Source organism: Notolepis coatsorum, assembly GCF_963971535.1.
Source record: "Notolepis coatsorum genome assembly, chromosome: 7".
NCBI lineage: Eukaryota > Metazoa > Chordata > Actinopteri > Aulopiformes > Paralepididae > Notolepis > Notolepis coatsorum.
In genome coordinates, this window is record NC_140171.1 from 17,247,855 (window position 1) to 17,267,939 (window position 20,085).

Below are 20,085 nucleotides of genomic sequence, written 5' to 3' on the forward strand. Positions count from 1 at the left end.
ACACACACACACACACACATACATACATACATACATACATACATACATACATACATACATACATACATACATACATACATACATACATACATACATACATACATACATACACACACACACACACACACACACACACACACACATACATACATACATGCATGCATGCATGCATGCATACATACATACATACATACATACATACATACATACATACATACATACATACATACATACATACATACATACATACATACATACATACATACATACATACATACATACATACATACATACATACATACATACATACATACATACATACATACATACATACATACATACATACATACTACATACATACATACATACATACATACATACATACATACATACATACATACATACATACATACATACATACATACATACATATGTAGCAGTCTGGAAAATATGGTATATTATTCAGAACTGCTGACTGTGTTTATATCCCTTTTTGTACACAAAGACATTCTAACTAGTGTCATTGATTCACACGAACAATGACACAAACGTCCCCGTCCAAAGAGCATGTGAATACGGATCATAAATGACAGTATTGATTCATATTTTACAGTGCGTCTCCCCTTGTGACTGGCAGGCGGGACCAGCAGGGGGCAGTAGCAGGCAGAGAGTGGCGGAGAGAGCTGAGAGATGATAAAGGGAGGAGCCGAGCGGAAGTCGTTCTCTTCGGCCGTGAACTTGAACACGAGAGGACACAGCTAACGGGAGCTCTGGATAGCCCCGTTGCTGACGTTTATGCCGGAGTGCCCCGGGAGAGGACAACGGGTGATAGGAAGTACTGGCTAGTGGATACGATATCCTAGCAGTACCAGTGTTATGATATGAACAATAAGTGCAGAGTCAGGCACTAACAGTCGAGTTATACCTAGTTACAGTGAGCGGTATAGGTAGCGTGCGGCTAAGGATCACAGTAGCATTGCTCGTGTTATACTTAGTTACAGTGACGGTATAGTCTGCGTGCCAGAGACGTGCGGGACCTCCAAGCAGTCTGCCCGGGCGTCAACAGCTGTCTGCACCGGAGAGCAGCAGCACACCTGCTCCAGGCTGCCTGCAGGACACGGGGAGTTCTTTACCACCAGCAGAGTTCGCCCAGCACCAGCTCAGCCAGCACTGCCTCTCTGCTATAGCTCCGCCTGCTAGCCCCTGCGGCGCGAGTGTTCGACGCCATCTTGCCACCAGGACGGTGGTGGAGCGGCGCGGCCGCCATTTTGGTAGAGTAAACATTAGGGCTTCGGCGCCCAGGATCCTATCGTACATTACACAGTGTGTCGCAGCCTACGGGCGAAGCTGGTGTTTGCTAACCACAGTGCATAGGGGTACCCCATAAACATTACATGCCGGCATTAGCATAGGGCTTTTGTTTTGGTAATTGTGGGCCCACACTTTTGGTTTTATTTCCTTTTCTTTGAGCGTGATACAATGTGTGTGTAATATTACTTTCCCATCTATTTAACCCTTCCCCTCTTGGGGGTAAACGTAACGCTGCCATATAAGTAAAGCCTAAGAAGAGGTATTATTATTGGTACTAGCCCAGACGTGGGTAAGGAGTCAAGTATATTGAAGTCTACAATATCTGGGTCTATTAACTTTGGGTCTGCAATACCTGAGTCTATACTGTGTGGGTGTACAATATAAGTGTTTGCAAGGTATTGAATTACAACTTGAGTAATAGTAGAACTACCTTCCGTTTGACCCATTGCTATTAAATATTTGTAGATGACCAGTCTTTAAATAACAGTAAAGGATGTAGATGGGAGTCTTGTGTGTGTGTCTTTCATTATTTCTAACCCTAACCCTAACCCTTTGCTACGGGTAATATATGTAATCGTAACCCCTTGCTATTCTACCTTTTCCATTTCCATTGTAAGGGTTCTGGTCGTCTCACTAAGGGAGGGTACTGCTTGCGGGGGGAACCCAGTTATTTCTCTACCATCCGGTCAGTAGGTGTGGGAGGGAAAAAGGGGCAACTGTGGAGGGTGAGGGTGTGTTGGGGAGTACTGCGGACTACTCCAGAGAGAGGGAGGAAGACCAGAGTACCGGACCAGGTTTGTAAACCCTGGGCCTCATTCACCCCCACTACCAGCCTCCAGTTGACGCTCCGGACCCCAAAGATGGAGGTGCAGCTGGCCAGGGTGCTACTGTGTCTCGCTACCTATTGACCGCACCCCACAGTTCCCACGAAGCAGGGATAATCCACCCTGCTACACATACATACATACATACATACATACAAACATACAGTACATATTTATACTCTCAAAATATTGAAAAACAACAGTGAAAATAGATTTCCTCAGGTGAACTTCAACCCTTCCTGATGAACGGCTAGGCATCATGGAGATGCAGGCCAAACCAAACCGAAGGGGTTGGTTCAGTGGAGTAACAAGGCGTTTTGAATTTCCGAACAGATACTGTATGTTTGCCTGCAATGTTTCAGGTTGACTCATGGCATTGTTAGTGTGAAATAATCACGTATAAATGATCTCGTCGGGTCTTCACCCAAATTGACACGTATATCTGACTATATTCAATATCCAAATTGTCAAGGTTATCAATAATATCCAATAATGAAAGGTATAGAAGACATCTTTCAGAAGGTTTATTCAAAAGTGAATCAAGCAATTAGTTACAAACAGGAGATGATGCAAGGTGGTTCATTCACTCATAGATAGCTTTTATGGATATTCTTTAATTAGCAAAAACCTGCCAATATCTGACATTAGACATAGTGTAGTGGATGTGTGTTGGCATAGATCATGGAGATGCTATGATCATTGGGGAGATCTTTTATTTTTAGAGCATTAACTCTGTGGAATGGCCTGCCTCGGAACCTCTGCTGCATTTACAGTAGATTCACTTTTAAAAAGAATCTTAAATTGTTTTTAACACTGTAAAGTAATTTTTTGTTTTTGTTTTACACTAATGTAATTTTAGCTATCTTAATTGTTATAGTAGGTTCATTATGCATTGTGTGTACTGACTTTTTAATAATTTTGTTTTTGCAATAGTGATTGGGCTTGGGCTATGACCTCTGCCAGTGGGTCTTGGACTTCCTGACTGGCAGACCCCAGGTGGTGAGAGCAGGCAACTGCACCTCCTCATCCATCACCCTCAACATAGGGGCCCCCCAGGGCTGTGTTCTGAGTCCCCTCCTCTACTTCCTGTACACACACGACTGTGTGGCTCAGCGGAGTAGCAATACAATCGTCAAATTTGCTGACGACACAGTGGTGGTGGGCCTGATCTCTGCCAACGACGAGAGGGCCTACCTGGAAGAGGTCAAGGTCCTGGCGGGATGGTGCCAGGAAAACAGCCTCTCCCTGAACGTCAGCAAAACAAAGGAGATGATTGTGGACTTCAGGAGGTCGGGGGTCAAGGACTACAGCCCCCTCAGCATCGACGGGGCACCGGTTGAGAGAGTCAACAGCTTTAAGTACCTCGGAGCCTACATATCCGAGGACTTGACATGGACCACACACATTGACAGTGTTGTGAAGAAGGCACGACAACGCCTCTACTTCCTCAGGCGCCTAAGGAAGTTCCAAGTCAGCCAGAAGATCCTTAAGAACTTCTACTCATGTACAATAGAGAGCATCTTGACCGGCAACATCACCTCCTGGTTTGGGAATAGCACTGCACAAGACCGAAGCAGACTACAAAGAGTGACACGTTCAGCCGAACGCACAATTGGAGGGGGGCTCCCCACCCTCCAGAACATTTACTACAAGCGTTGCAAGGGCAAGGCTAAGAGAATCATTAAAGACTCCAGTCACCCGAACAACTGCCTCTTTGAACTGCTGCGGTCAGGCAAGCGATACCGGAGTCTCAAGGCGAGCACAGAAAGACTCAGAAGAAGCTTCTATCCCCAGGCCATCAGGCTGCTAAACGAACAATGAATGAACACTACACAACAACAACCACCAAACGCACATAGCACACACATCCACACACACACACTCACTTTAAACAAACACACTGTAGCACCCACTCCACACACTTTATAGCACACACCCACTTTAAACAAACACACTGTAGCACCCACTCCCCACACTTTATATTTATGGATGAAGGATTGCACTACAACTCGTACACCTTACTGTAAATTGTACCTAAAATTGTACCTCATCCCATTTCTGCTTTGCACTAGATAGTACTGTACATTAGTACACTGCATAGTATTGTGTATTGTATATTATATGGTAACTCAGAACATTGTACATATGTCTATACCGAACACTGTGACCTCATTTTTCTTCTAAATTCATGCTATATCATGTTATTATGTTATTTGATACTATCTTGTCTAGCACAGCGTAACAGTAAGAAGCATTTTGTATGAAAGTATTCTGTACTTCTGTATGACAACTATTAAAGAACTTGAACTTGAACTTGATTGTTTTTGTATGTTTTTTTGTGTGTGGACCCCAGTTGCTATCGCACCAGCTAATGGGGATCCCTAATAAAATCAAATCAAATCAAATCATCTTGGAAGTCTGCAGTTGAATGTCTTGGATCTTGTCTTCGGGGCAGCTGAGATATGATGTTAGCATATTTCTGATAGGGCAGGGTATCTTCGGCGGCTGTGAACGCAGGTGTATCTTTGTTTGAGTTGACAAAGGAGTAGATTTGGCTTCTCTGCTGCTCCTTGTTTCTGATCTTGGCATACTCCCTGCCGGCCTGTCGAGGAAGCAACAGACGGTCACATGTTAACAGGGGGAGGTCTCTCCTTGTGTTTCTAGGCAACAAGGGTGCTGCCAGCTTGGCGCTTTTGTGATTCAACTTACTGTGAGCTTGTGACACTGTATCTAGAAAGGGATATAGCTTTCGAAGAACGTCGGCTTTGAATGAAAAACGCCAGGCATATAAAACTACTACTACTACTACTACTACTACTACTACTACTACTACTACTACTACTACTACTACTACTACTACTACTACTACTACTACAGTATTACTACTACTACAGTATTACTACTACTACTACTACTACTACGACTACTACAACAACTAATACTACAACTACTACTACTACTACTACTACTAGTACTACTACCACTACTACAGTATTACTACTACTACTACTACTACTACTACAACAACTAATACTACAACTACTACTACTACTACTACAACAACTACTACTACTACTACTACTACTACTACAGTACTACTACTACTACTACTACTACAACAACTAATACTACAACTACCACTACTACTACTACTACTACTACTACTACTAATACTACTGCTACCACTACTACAGTTTTACTACTACAACTACTACTACTACTACAACTAATACTACAACTACTACAACTACTACACCTACTACTACTACTACTACTACTACAGTTTTACTACTACTACAACTACTACAGTTTTACTACTACTACTACAACTACTACTACAACTAATACTACAACTACTACAGTTTTACTACTACTACTACTACTACTACTACTACAACTACTACTACTACAACTAATACTACAACTACTACAACTACTGCTGCTGCTACTACTACTACAACAACTACTACTACTTGATTGATTGATTGATTGATTGAAAACTTTATTAACAGATTGCAGAATGGGTACAATACAGTACAGCTCAATACACACAATTGTTAAGGGGATGCAGACCAGAGAAAGACTTTCGTCTTGTTTACATCAGGGTCCCCCATTTTCAATTCATCAGGACATATATGACATACAGATAGTCAGTACTGCTACATCTATACATTTATGACATACCAGATTTGCAAATACAGTACTGTTTGTGATACAGAAGGAGTCAAGAAAAGGGAGTATATACATTTGACGTAGAAACTGTACATTGGAGGAGGTTGGGTGGGGGGGGTTGGGTACATTGGGATATTGACAACCATACTGGGTAATTTACATTGGAGGTGGTTGGGGGGGGGGGGGGGGGCTCACTGTATAAACAAGTAAAACTGTACATTGAGGGGGGGGGGGGAGACACTGTACAAACAAACAAAATTGTACATTGGACTATTGACAAAACCATACTAGGTAAATGACTGTACATTGGAGGGGGTTGGGTTAGGATATTTACAGGGGCCAGTGTTGAATTGCAGTCTCCCGTAGGTGTCCCTTGAGAGAGGTTTTGAAAGTGGGTAGTGATCCACATTCCTTTACAGCTTTGGGTAGGGCGTTCCACATTGATGTGGCATAATTGCGAAACGTGTTTAGTCCCTTATTTGAGCCGAATCTGGGTTTAACATGATTTGTGGAGCTCCCTCTGGTGTTGTGATCGTGGTATTCACTGACCTTTGGAAAGTATTTTGACATGTACATGGGTACCTTGGTCGTGTAGTGTATCTTGTAGACCAGGCCCATTGCAAGTTGCTGTACTCTGTCGTCTACTCTAAGCCATCCTAGGTTGTCAAAGTGGGCAGGGGTGAGGTGGGTTCTAGGAGTAAGGTCAAGCAGTAGTCTGACCAGTTTGTTTTGAGATGTTTGTAATTTTGTTTTTAGCGCCTTTGAGGTGCTTTGGTACCATGAGGTGCAAGCATAGTCGTAGTACCCCTGAATGAGTGCTCCTGCCAGAGTCTTCAGGGTATTCTTGTTTACCAGAGAGGAGATCCGGTACAAGAATCGAGTTCGTTGGTTGACTTTTTTTATTACATTGGATGCCATTTTGTCACAGGAGAGATTAGCCTCTAGGATGGAACCCAGGTAGGTAATTTCATCTTTCCTTGTGACAATATTGTCACCCACTGTAACTGAGAAGCCGTCGGTCTTGCTGAGTTTGTTATTTGAACCGAAGAGAATGGACTCTGTTTTGCCCATGTGTAATGATAGTTTGTTATCAGCGAGCCATATGCAGATTCTGCCTAGTTCCGAGCTGAGGGTTTTTTCAACCTGTAACTTGTTCTTGTCAGAGACCAGCAGGGCTGAGTCGTCCGCAAACAGGAACAAGTTGCAGTCACAAGCTGACGACATGTCATTTGCATAAATTAGGAACAGTAGCGGTCCTAGTATGCTTCCTTGTGGAACACCACAGCTCACTGTGAGGGGGGGGGATAGGGTACCGTTTACCTCCACCATCTGTTCCCTCCCCTCAAGGTAGGATTGCATCCAGCTCACTGATAGACTATCAAAACCAATTGCTTTTAGCTTGTCAATCAGAATGGAGTGATTGACCGTGTCAAAGGCCTTTTGTAGGTCCAGCATGACCATGCCGCAGTATTTGCCTGCGTCCACCTCTTGTTTGATGTGGTCATTCAAATAGAGAAGGCATGTGTCAGTGGAGTGGGATGTTCTGAAGCCAGATTGGAATTCGTAGATTAGATTTTTTTCCGCTAGGTACTTTTCGACCTGTTCGTAGACTATTTTTTCCATGACTTTCGAGATGGAGGTGAGAATAGAAACAGGGCGGTAGTTGCCTGGGTCTAATTTGCTGCCCTTTTTGTGCAGAGGGGTCACCCTCGCAATTTTGAAGTCCTTGGGGACGTGTCCCTGTTTTATGGAGAGGTTTATTATGTGTGTGATGATTGGGGTGATGGCGGCTGCTGAGTCTCTGAGGAATTTGGAGGGGATGTTGTCATGGCCAGTGGCCTTGTTAGGTTGGAGGGCGCTCAGTTTATTGAGTACCTCATCTGTTGTTACCATTTCCAGCTTGAAGTCGTCCTTGCGGACCCCTAGGTTTTTGTAGTAAGCTACTATGTGTTCTACCCCATAAAGCCCTGAGTGGGAGGGTAGTTTGTTTACCAGTGTTGTGGCTATGTTTGTGAAGAAAATGTTTAAGTAATTGGCTACATCCAGCTTGTCTGTGATGAATGAATGAATGAATGAAAACTTTATTAACAGATTGCAGAATGGGTACAGTGCAGTACAGCTCAATACATACAATTGTTAAGGGGATGCAGACCAGAGAAAGACTTTCGTCTTGTTTACACCAGGGTCCCCCATTTCCAATTCATCGTAACATATATGACATACATGACATACAGATAGACAGTACTGCTACATCTATACATTTATGACATACCAGATTTGCAATTACAGTACTGTATTTGTGATACAAAAAGAGTCCAGAAAGAAAAGAGTATATACATTAGGCGTAGAAACTGTACATTGGATTGGGTAGGTGGGGGTGGGACTGTACATTGGAGGTGGTTGGGGGGGGGGGGGGGGGGTGGGTAGGAGTGTGGGGGGGGGGGGTTGGGTAGGAGTGGGGGGGGGGGGGTTGGGTAGGAGGGGTGGGTGGGGACTGTACATTGGAGGTGGTTGGGTGGGTGGGGGGGGGGGGGGGTAGGAGGGGTGGGTGGGGGACACTGTACAACTGTACAAACAACACTGTACATTGGATTATTGACAAGACCATACTTGGTAATTTACTGTACATTGGCGGGGGTTGTGTTCGGACATTTACAGGGGCCAGTTTCGAGTTGCAGTCTCCCTTAGGTGTTTTTTGAGAGTGTTTTTGAAAGTGGGTAGTGATTCACATTCCTTTACAGCTTTGGGTAGGGCGTTCCACATTGATGTGGCATAATTGCGAAACGTGTTTAGTCCCTTGTTTGAGCCGAATCTGGGTTTAACATGATTTGTGGAGCTCCCTCTGGTGTTGTGATCGTGGTATTCACTGACCTTTGGGAAGTATTTAGTCATGTACATGGGTACCTTGGTCGTGTAGTGTATCTTGTAGACCAGGCCCATTGCAAGTTGCTGTACTCTGTCGTCTACTCTAAGCCATCCTAGGTTGTCAAAGTGGGCAGGGGTGAGGTGGGTTCTAGGAGTAAGGTCAAGCAGTAGTCTGACCAGTTTGTTTTGAGATGTTTGTAATTTTGTTTTTAGCGCCTTTGAGGTGCTTTGGTACCATGAGGTGCAAGCATAGTCGTAGTACCCTTGAATGAGTGCTCCTGCTAGAGTCTTCAGGGTATTCTTGTTTACCAGTGAGGAGATCCGGTACAAGAAACGAGTTCGTTGGTTGACTTTTTTTATTACATTGGATGCCATTTTGTCACAGGAAAGATTTGCCTCTAGGATGGAACCCAGGTAGGTAATATCTTCTTTCCTTGTGACAATATTGTCACCCACTGTAACTGAGAAGCCGTCGGTCTTGCTGAGTTTGTTATTTGAACCGAAGAGAATGGACTCTGTTTTGCCCATGTGTAATGATAGTTTGTTATCAGCGAGCCATATGCAGATTTTGCTTAGTTCTGAGCTGAGGGTTTTTTCAACCTGTAATTTGTTCTTGTCAGAGACCAGCAGGGCTGAGTCGTCCGCAAACAGGAACAAGTTGCAGTCACAAGCTGACGACATGTCATTTGCATAAATTAGGAACAGTAGCGGACCTAGTATGCTTCCTTGTGGAACACCACAGTTTACTGTGAGGGGGGGGGATAGGGTACCGTTTACCTCCACCATCTGCTCTCTCCCCTCCAGGTAGGATTGCATCCAGCTCACTGATAGACTATCAAAACCAATTGCTTTTAGCTTGTCAATCAGAATGGTGTGATTGACAGTGTCGAGCGTGTTGTCCGTTTTTATGTTTATGTTTGAGAATCTGGTTTTAAGTTTTTTACTGCATCCTAGTTGATTATTGAGTAATTTCCAAAGTTCACGTGGTTTGTTTTTGTTTTCCTCAGTTTTGTCATTGATGAAATTCTTTTTTGCAGTTTTGATCATGGAGTTTACGTCGTTTCTTAGTCTGTTTCTTTCTAGTTTGAGTTCAGTCACGTGGGCTTGGAGTTCACTGCTCGTGCTTTTAGTAAGTACTACTACTACTACTACTACTACTACTACTACTACTACTACTACTACTACACCTCTGCACCATGGGTGACCGGGCCTTCTGCTCAGCTGCTCCTCGGCTGTGGAATGTCCTCCCCGACCATCTGAGAGCACCACAGTCCGTTGAGGTTTTTAAAAGGGGACTAAAAACATTTCTTTTTAACAAGGCATTTCCCTGAATTATTCTTTTACTTTTATTTTTTACTTCTATTCATTTTATTAGTGTGGGTGACCTGGCGAAGCCAGGTTGCAACCACACTATAGTAATCTATACTCTTTTTATTTATTCTTTCTTTATTCCGCAGATTTTGCCAACAAAACTCCTCCCAGAGCGTTCGCGCCCCATACACGTGAAAGGTATCAAAACGACCGGCTTGCAAAAACTCGAGTGTCTATTACTTTTCTGAAAGTTTCACCGCACTGTTAGGCTACAAATCGACTTTAAACGGGAACATTTCGGTCCCATTGGAAATGAATGGCAAGTTAGAGTGTAGGAGGTGAAATAAAAAAATGTCCACCACCTTGGGTAAATTGCGACAGTGATCTCAATTTTGGACGTAGAAAAAAAAAACATCAAAATGAAAGTGTAACGGGGAAGCCCGTGGGTATGTCCACAGTCACGGAAACAGGTGTGTTGATGAGTGACTGTGGCATTGCGGGCTGGTAAGTTAAACTCACTTCCTCATAACAGGGTTAACAGACGCATAGGTACGGTAGTTAGGAGTGAATTCACTTCTTAGTGCAGCGGCCTGTGTCGTTTTTTTTTGACAAAAAAGTCAAAAAAGTTTAAAAAACTATATTTATATAAATATAAATATATATAAAAAACATATTACATTTTTTTTGAGTTTTTTACATTTTTGGGAAGGTTGTGCCATTGTACTCAGTAGGGATGTCCTCTTTCATTGGTCTATGTTGACCATGCCCATAGTTTGGCTCCTCCCCCTTTTTGTATCTTTTGAACCACAGGCGCACAGGCGTCACCCAAACTTTCACAATTTCCCCTGCGCGGAATTGTCTAGTTATTATTATTATTTAATTTTTGTATGTTCTTCCATTTCATTGGTTGTTCTATTCATTTTAATTGTTTTTATTCATTTAACTTTTTATCTTTATCTCCTGTAGCACTTTGAGATTTTCACAAATATAAAGTGCGGTACAAATTGAATTTATTATTATTATTATTACTACTACTACTACTACTACAACTACTACTACTACTACTACTGTATTACTACTACTACTACTACAACTACTACTACTACAGTATTACTACTACTACTACTACTACTACCACTACTACATTATTACTACTACTACTACTACTACTACTACTACTACAACTACTACTACTACTACTACTACTACTACTACTACTACTACTACTACTACTACTACTACTACTACTACTACTACTACTACTACTACTGCTGCTGCTGCTGCTGCTACTGAAATAGGTATTTGTAAGAATAGACATTTGGATTTACAGATATGAGATCTGGTTCAGCTGCTGCAGCAGGATACACGGTGTTATCCTTTTCTCAAAAACTGTTAAAACACTCGTCATTATATTCAGAGCAGGCCAGATAACGCTTGCATCCAAGGCCGCAGCGAGCCCTCCGCAAGGGCCCATCCCATCCGACTCCCCAAATGACCATATAAAGCCAACCCAATCAGAGACGGAGGCGTCTCTATCTCACTGTGTTAAGCCATTACAATATTGCTTTGTCTTCACTTTCACTCTGACATACCTGTGATATGCACTCTGACAGACTGAAAGTCCGTCCGTACGGGCGTACTGTATATATATTTTTTCTTCTCCAATAAACCTGTGTTCATTTAACGTGAGTATTCCGGCTGTCTCTTTTAGCTCCTGTTTCATTATTTCAGAATACCTGATTCGCAGTGTGACACTGTTTTAGGCTGCTTGATGCCCGTGGAGAACCTGTCGTTGGAGACGTCAAAATCCGCGACATTCTTTTTAATATTTTCGTCTTTTTGAATCCAATAGAGGCCTTTCAAAGGTAATAGGCCTATCATGCTTTTCCAATGTTATACCTGCTCTACCACTGCACAGCAATTAGGCATTTTTCTTTCTAAAAGTGGTTACCAGTGGTTGCAAGCAGACAAACACAAACATTCTGTGCAAGGCCTCTATTCCAAGCACGTTTGAATATATAAGTGCTATTAAAATGTTCTAAATTCCATAGACAATGTTTTGTACAGCTTATTGAGGCACTTACAACTTGTAATCCCTGGTGGTCGACAGCTAACTGTAAAGTTTTTTTCTTTTTTTACATGAGCTGGCAACCAGCCAGTACAACTATGAGGGAGTCCCTACCTCCCTGTTGTATATCCATACATATTGACTGACCATGTTTGCAATTGTTGTTGTTTTTTTGTTTGATTTCTTTTCCTTTGGCCGGCGAAATCATGCAACTCATTAACGCAACGCATGACATCCAAGATGCAGTACTAATCAATGCTGTGGAACTCAGATCTATGGAATGTGAGGGGGAGGATGGTGCGTTTTTCTCAGCGCAGGAGAAAGAAGATAACGAATATGCACCAGGGCCGTACTTCCCACAGCAGGGCCGCGCTGTCCCTGGGCAAGCACACCACCTGGGGGCCCCATCCCCACAGCAGGGCTATGCTTTTCCTGGGGCCCCACAACATCTGGGGGCCCCATCCCCACAGCATGCAGGACTACGCCTTCCCTGGGGCCCCACCTCACCTAGGGGCCCCATCTCCACCGGCACATCAGCCACCATACCCTGCAACAACCAGACGAAGGGAACGCATAAATTATGGTAAATGTTTCAACTGCGATAAAGCAGGCCACATAGCCTCTGAGTGCCAGGCCCCAAAGAGCGACAGGACCCGCAAGTATGAGCAGCGGGTAAGGAGGAGGGCCGGGAACAACGATCGTAACAATGACCATGACAATGACATCCTCTTAAATGAGGAAATACCATGACTGCACCTCAACGCCAGCAACGATTCGGGCCCACCCATGGACGACGTCCCAAACCCTTATGCATAAGTAGGACCTACCCCACCACACCAACGACGACCCCGGCCTGTACAAACAACGCCCGCTACAAATATCCTACCTCCCTACTCCCTGCACCTGGTATGCTGCTGTATTCAACTATGGGGAGATGACTGCTACTGTATTCAACGGCATCCAGCCTCCTTGCAACAGATATATCGTTCTGTGTGTGAAGGAGTGAGAAGACACCTGACTGCTACTGTATTCAACGGCATCCAGCCTCCTTGCAACAGATATATCGTTCTGTGTGTGAAGGAGTGAGAAGACACCTGACTGCTACTGTATTCAACGGCATCCAGCCTCCTTGCAACAGATATATCGTTCTGTGTGTGAAGGAGTGAGAAGACACCTGACTGCTACTGTATTCAACGGCATCCAGCCTCCTTGCAACAGATATATCATTCTGTGTGTGAAGGAGTGAGAAGACACCTGACTGCTACTGTATTCAACGGCATCCAGCCTCCTTGCAACAGATATATCGTTCTGTGTGTGAAGGAGTGAGAAGACACCTGACTGCTACTGTAGTCCACTGTGACTGCTACTGAGAACGACAACAAGGGAAGTTAAACAACACTGATTGCAGAAGCCAGTGTGCATATTAGAAAGTCAAATTTCTGATTTAGATATGGGTACATATTCAGAGTTTGAAAATACTACTTATATTAAGACTGCCATTTTATTTTATTTGTTCTTTGTTTCCTATTAACTACTGTCGGCGCTTCGGGTCACTGAGAAGCGCTTTATAGATGTGATACCACGTTTTTTTATTTTAATTTTTAATTTTTAATTTTTTCTCTCCTTTTCTGTTTATTGTTTTCCATTTGTTTTTGAAACTCTCATTTTCCACCTGCTTACCCTTAATTGCGAAAGTAAACTATCGATAGAACAAGAATATTTGTTCCTGGGCGTCTCTCTACACCTCATTAGTTCCTCTGTACTTAATGTTTATGTTCACTCGCTAAAGTAAGGCGCCAGCGACTAAACTGTCCCCAGCCTGGGACTCCTCCCTTTTCAATTTGCACCTGACCTTTCATTTACTCGACTTTTTATTTTATTTTTATTTTTTTATTTTTTTTATTTCTTTCTCAAGAGCTATTGTTCTACCTAGTGCTTATTATGTTTTTTTTTTTATTCTACCTAAGAATGCAACGTTTTACAATTGCCTGCATAGTGTCTTAAGACTGTTGTTTAGTGATATTGATGCTTAGAATTATCGTGCTACTTCCTGCCAAGTGTGAAATTGTGATGTATTGATGTTGATTGATTTGATGTTCTGCATGGTGTCTTGAGACTGTGGTTTAGTGATATTGATGGTTGAAATTACCAGGATGTGCCAAAAATGGCACAAAGTGGGGAATGTGAAGTGAATTTCAGAGTCTTAATCCTCTGGGGCCCCACAACAGGGTTGATCGTTAAAATCCATGAAGTCATGTTATCCTTCTCTCAAAAACTGTTAAAACACTATATCCATTCATTATATTCAGAGCAGGCCAGATAACGCTTGCATCCAAGGCCGCAGCGAGCCCTCCGCAAGGGCCCATCCCATCCGACTCCCCAAATGACCATATAAAGCCAACCCAATCAGAGACGGAGGCGTCTCTATCTCACTGTGTTAAGCCATTACAATATTGCTTTGTCTTCACTTTCACTCTGACAGATCTGTGATATGCACTCTGACAGACTGAAAGTCCGTCCGTACGGGCGTACTGTATATATATATTTTCTTCTCCAATAAACCTGTGTTCATTTAACGTGAGTATTCCGGCTGTCTCTTTTAGCTCCTGTTTCATTATTTCAGAATACCTGATTCGCAGTGTGACACTGTTTTAGGCTGCTTGATGCCCGTGGAGAACCTGTCGTTGGAGACGTCAAAATCCGCGACAGGGCGTCCTGTGGTTCACCTCCCCTCCACTTCCTTCCACTCCTGTGGTACAGCAGCACCAGCGCAGCCAGCCCTAGCACGATCACCATGGCAACCAGCGGAATGGTGACCTGCTTCACGAGAACTGACAGAAGAGGATAAGATAAGATAGATAAGATAAGACAAGATAAGATAAGTAAGACAAGATAAGATAAGATAGGATAGGATAGGATAGGATAGGATAAGACAAGACAAGACAAGACAAGACAGGACAGGACAGGACAGGACAGGACAGGACAGGACAGGACAGGACAGGACAGGACAGGACAAGACAAGACAAGACAAGACAAGACAAGACAAGACAGGACAGGACAGGACAGGACAGGACAGGACAGGACAGGACAGGACAGGACAGGACAGGACAGGACAGGACAAGACAAGACAAGACAAGACAAGACAAGACAAGACAAGACAAGACAAGACAAGACAAGACAAGACAAGACAAGACAAGACAAGACAAGACAAGACAAGACAAGACAAGACAAGATAAGATAAGATAAGAGTTTGGTATGGATAAGGAGCGGCAGACAGTCCAGACAACAAAGGCAGTGGGCTGATGTATCCTACAAAGGCAAAAAGCCTTAACTTCAGTTATTATTGCCATGACAGCAAATTATTCACCAGAGTATTGATGATGTCAAATTATTCACCAGAGTAAGGAACTTTTGTTTGATATTGAAAGAGAGCTTGAAACTCTCAAAACTTGGCTTTATGTTAAAGGGGAATTATTTTACTATTTATTTCACTATTTGGGCAATTCCTGTGAGTTTATGGAACACCTCTGTAATTTTTTTTTTTTTTTATTCATTGTTTTGTATTTCTAATCAAGTCCTCAAAAACAGCATTTTTCTACCTGAAGATCTTAAGCTGTTTTGAGGCTGGGCTCCTAAACCACTGTGTGGCTTTCGAAGCATCTGGGACATTAACATGCAGCGGTGTCTCTCTGACATCACAAATCATCACATTTTCAGATTACTCAGTTCAGTGAGGGTGAATATTGTGAGAGGAGAATTGGAAGAATGCGCCAATATGAGAATTAGAGACATAGATCATATTAATATAAGTCCACATAGCTAGGAAACAATGCTAAACACTGAAAAAGGCCATTTATAAGATAGTTCCCCTTTAATAAATTGTCTCTCAATATTAAGAAAACTAAATGTATGGTTTTTGGTAATCGAAAAGAAATAGAGGGGGAGATAGAGTTAAAATATGTGATGTAAAAATAGAAAGAGTTTCTGAGATAAAATGTCTAGGGGTAGTTAATTATTGACCAGAAATTAACATGGAAACAACATGTTAACTATATTCAAGGAAAAATATCTAAGTCAGTAGCAATATTGTATAAATGTAAGGATATATTAAACTACAAAGCCTTGCACATCATTTACTGCTCACTTATACTTCCTTACATTTCTTACTGTGTGGAAGTATGGGGGTCGACATTTAAAAATACAGTAAATCCAATAGTCGTACTGCAAAAGCGGGCCATTTGGAACCTTTTCAAGGCTGGTTCAGGGGCGGAGCTATAGGCGCGGCAGGGGAGGCAGCGGCCTTAGGGCCCGCCCACCGTCTGGCGGGAGGGGGGGCCCGGGCCCCGGCCCCCCCTCCGGCCCCGGGCCCAGGCCCGGGACTGAATGGAGTTGCCGTTCGCGTGTGGGACTGGATCGAACACAACTGGTGGTAACGGCAACTGGGACTGGTGCGTTTGTTTTGATTCTAGGCTCCTCCCGTTTTGCCAGTACTGTGGTACGAGTACGACTGATAGCGTGTGGTTTAGGAACAGGGCGTTTTGCACAAATCCAGCGCTCCCTTTCCTTGGCTGTGACGTAGCCACGTAAATCTCACAAGCAGCGCGCAGGTGATATTTTTCTCTGATGTCGCGTTCACGTTACGTGGGAAGAATCGGAAGAATCAGCTTCCGACTGGGAAAAACCATTCACGTCAGCCTCCTAGTTGTAATTCCTACTAGGACATATGGGATTTTTTATAGACCCCGATATCTCCCACTTCGCGTCACGAATTGCGGAAGTATGGATGTGGGCGTTTTGATCGAGTCAATGCGTGAAGGCTTCCTAGTTGTAGCAACGAGATGTCCTCTGGTTCTTCCGCTTCTTCCCACGTAACGTGAACGCGACATCAGAGAAACACAACATAATAAGTCACCTGAAACATGAATGAATGAAAACTTTATTAACAGATTGCAGAATGGGTACAGTACAGTACAGCTCAATACATACAATTGTTAAGGGGATGCAGACCAGAGAAAGACTTTCGTCTTGTTTACATCAGGGTCCCCCACATCACCACCGTGGTGTATTAAAATCCGACGACGCCGAGCAGCTAAAGGGGACATTTACCAGCACAAAGTGTGGATATATTATGATTTAACAAGTCTTATCTGTCCAGGACGATGACAACATTATTGCAGGTAAGCTACCTAGTACTACTAACGTTATCACGCTAGCTTGGATGCTAACTAACGTAATGTGAATGAATGAATGAAAACTTTATTTAACAGATTGCAGAATGGGTACAATACAGTACGGCTCGTTAACGGGATGCAGACCAGAGAAAGACGTTTGTCTTGTTTACATCAGGGTCCCCCATTTTCAATTCATAGTGATCATAGAAAACATATACGTTACCACCTAGCCACAATCTATGGTATTTCTAGGTTACCACATGGGTGGCGCATGTGAACACTTTGTGAATTATGTGAGGGTGTATCATGATGATGGTAATTTGGCACTTAACGAACGTTACCTATCTCTTTGCCGTTTTGCATAGTGCACTGCATAGTACCAGAGATGACAAAAGTTATGTGGTAACATAGGTCGCATCACTGCCAGTAGTCGGCATATTACCCAATTCTGACTCTGGTATTAGTCAACTAACGTACTGTTAGCCAGCTACTGTAATAACGAAACTGAAATATCTAATGATGATAGTCAATCATAAAGACAGAAAACACTCTCATCACAGACAAGCTGGATCTGGCCAAATACCTAAACATGTCATGGTGAATGAATGAAAACTTTATTTAACAGATTGCAGAATGGGTACAATACAGTACAGCTCAATACATACAATTGTTAAGGGGATGCAGACCAGAGAAACACTTTCGTCTTGTTTACATCAGGGTCCCCCATTTTCAATTCATTATAACATAATGACATACAGATAGACAGTAGTGCTACATCTATACATGACATACCAGATTTGCAAATACAGTACTGTTTGTGATACGAAAAGAGTCCAGAAAAGAGAGTATATACATTTGACGTATTATTATTGTATTGTGATATGTTTTGTTTCATGTTGGATTTTTTTTTTTTTTTTTTTTTTTTTTAATAATACAATAAATATCGGGGGGGGGGGGGGCCCGAGCTGTCAATCTCGCCTCGGGGCCCGTGGGGCATTCCAACCGCCACTGGGCTGGTTACTATGAACACACTAAGCCATTGTTTATAAAGTCTCATATTATGAAATGTAATGATTTGGTTTACTATAAAACTATGCAAATAATGTGCAGAGCTAAAGCAAAGTTACTCCCAGATGGGGTGCAAAGGTTTTTTTCAATACATGAAATAAAATGTGATTTGAGAGATATTTGTAAATTTACTGTTCAAAAAGCTAAGAAAGGGATTAAAAGGAGGTGTATTTCTATTATTGGGGTTAACTTGTGGAACAATGCTGATATACAGTTAAGAATGAGTAATTCGGTTTTGGTTTTTAAGAAAAAGGTTTGTAAAGCTATTTTCTTTAAACTACAAGGGTGAATAACACTGTTTTGTTTTCTTTTTTTCTTTTAGAATACTGTTTTGGAATCTACATTTTTGTATTTTTTTGTAAAGCAAATTTTGAAAACTACAAGGGTGAATAATACTGTTTTGCTTGCTTTTTTTCTTTATAATACTGTTTTGGAGTCTAACATTTTTTATTTTTTTGGTAAGAATATAGGACAGGCACATATAAGCACTATGCTTCAGTCTGTACCTTTTCAGACACTGTAAAAATCAAATATTGATAAATGATGGTGTATATTGTATTGTGTGAGATGATGACTGAAAAAATAAACTACTACTACTACTACTACTACTACTACTACTACTACTACTACTACTACTACTACTACTACTACTACTACTACTATGTCACGTGGAAGTGTCTAGACTGTTCAGTAAAGAACAACTGTGTCTCACGTGTGATTATTCACAACAACAACCAAAACAATTGTAGCTTGCCTTTATCTGTATAGGGCTACAGATATAGTGATATACTGTACAAACACATGGACGATGGGTGTTCTGCTTTACAAAGGCAAACAGCAGTAACGGAAGTGAACCCTTTTTTTCTGGCCAGACCTCTTTGTCACTTTATGGCCAGACACTAGTGTGTGAACATGATGTATCTGTCTGTAAACTGTCCTTTCATTGTGGCCACGGTGAAATAAACTGTTTTCTATTATTAATAATGACTCAGAATGATTTATAAAACGGCTCATCGTTTTGTCCTTTAACATTTCCCATAACAGTGTTCACATTATTACCAGCAGTGATAAAGTGGTGTTCACATATTACCAGCAGTAATAAAGTGGTGTTCACATATTACCAGCAGTAATACAGTGCTATTCACATATTACCAGCAGTGATAAAGTGGTGTTCACATATTACCAGCAGTAATAAAGTGGTGTTCACATATTACCAGCAGTAATACAGTGCTATTCACATATTACCAGCAGTGATAAAGTGGTGTTCACATATTACCAGCAGTAATAAAGTGGTGTTCACATATTACCAGCAGTAATACAGTGCTATTCACATATTACCAGCAGTAATACAGTGGTGTTCACATATTACTGGCAGTGATAAAGTGGTGTTCACATATTACTAGCAGTGATAAAGTGGTAACATAAAAGGTGGGTCAACTATGAACTCAACTATCACAGTTATGCCAACAACCACCAAAATTAATAGCACTTTATAATTAGATTTTGTTTTATTTCCCCCAAAAGATGTGAGGTTCTCCTCTCCCTGGACCTTTAATTCCTGTTCCCTGTACTTTAATTCCCTGTCTCCTCACTTCACTAGCCCCCACCCTCGCGTTCGTTTGCTCTTCAGCAGCCACACCCTTGGACTACCTGTCATTATGTGTTTGATTGGTCTGGTGCCGAACACACACTTCTAGTTTCAAGTATCAATTACCTTCACGCACCTGACGTGTATTCTAATTAGTTCCCCTTTGGGCTTTAAGTACCTCGCTCTTCCCCTCTGGCCTTGTCGGGT

The 20,085-nt window shown here is 42.3% G+C and overlaps 1 protein-coding gene across 1 annotated transcript in view; it reads right to left on the reverse strand.

Annotated features, from left to right (window-relative positions):
* Nucleotides 1-4,156: 4,156 nt before the first annotated feature.
* The window catches only part of LOC311232280 (uncharacterized protein), a 26,114-nt gene continuing 10,185 nt past the window's right edge, over nt 4,157-20,085 (reverse strand). Inside the window, exons 5-6 of the mRNA XM_084319026.1 lie at nt 14,680-14,882; nt 4,157-4,737 (exon numbers count right to left, since the gene is read on the reverse strand). Coding sequence (XP_084175152.1) covers nt 4,531-4,737; nt 14,680-14,882 — 410 coding nt within the window. The 3' untranslated portion in view covers nt 4,157-4,530. The remainder of the gene's footprint in view (nt 4,738-14,679; nt 14,883-20,085) is intronic.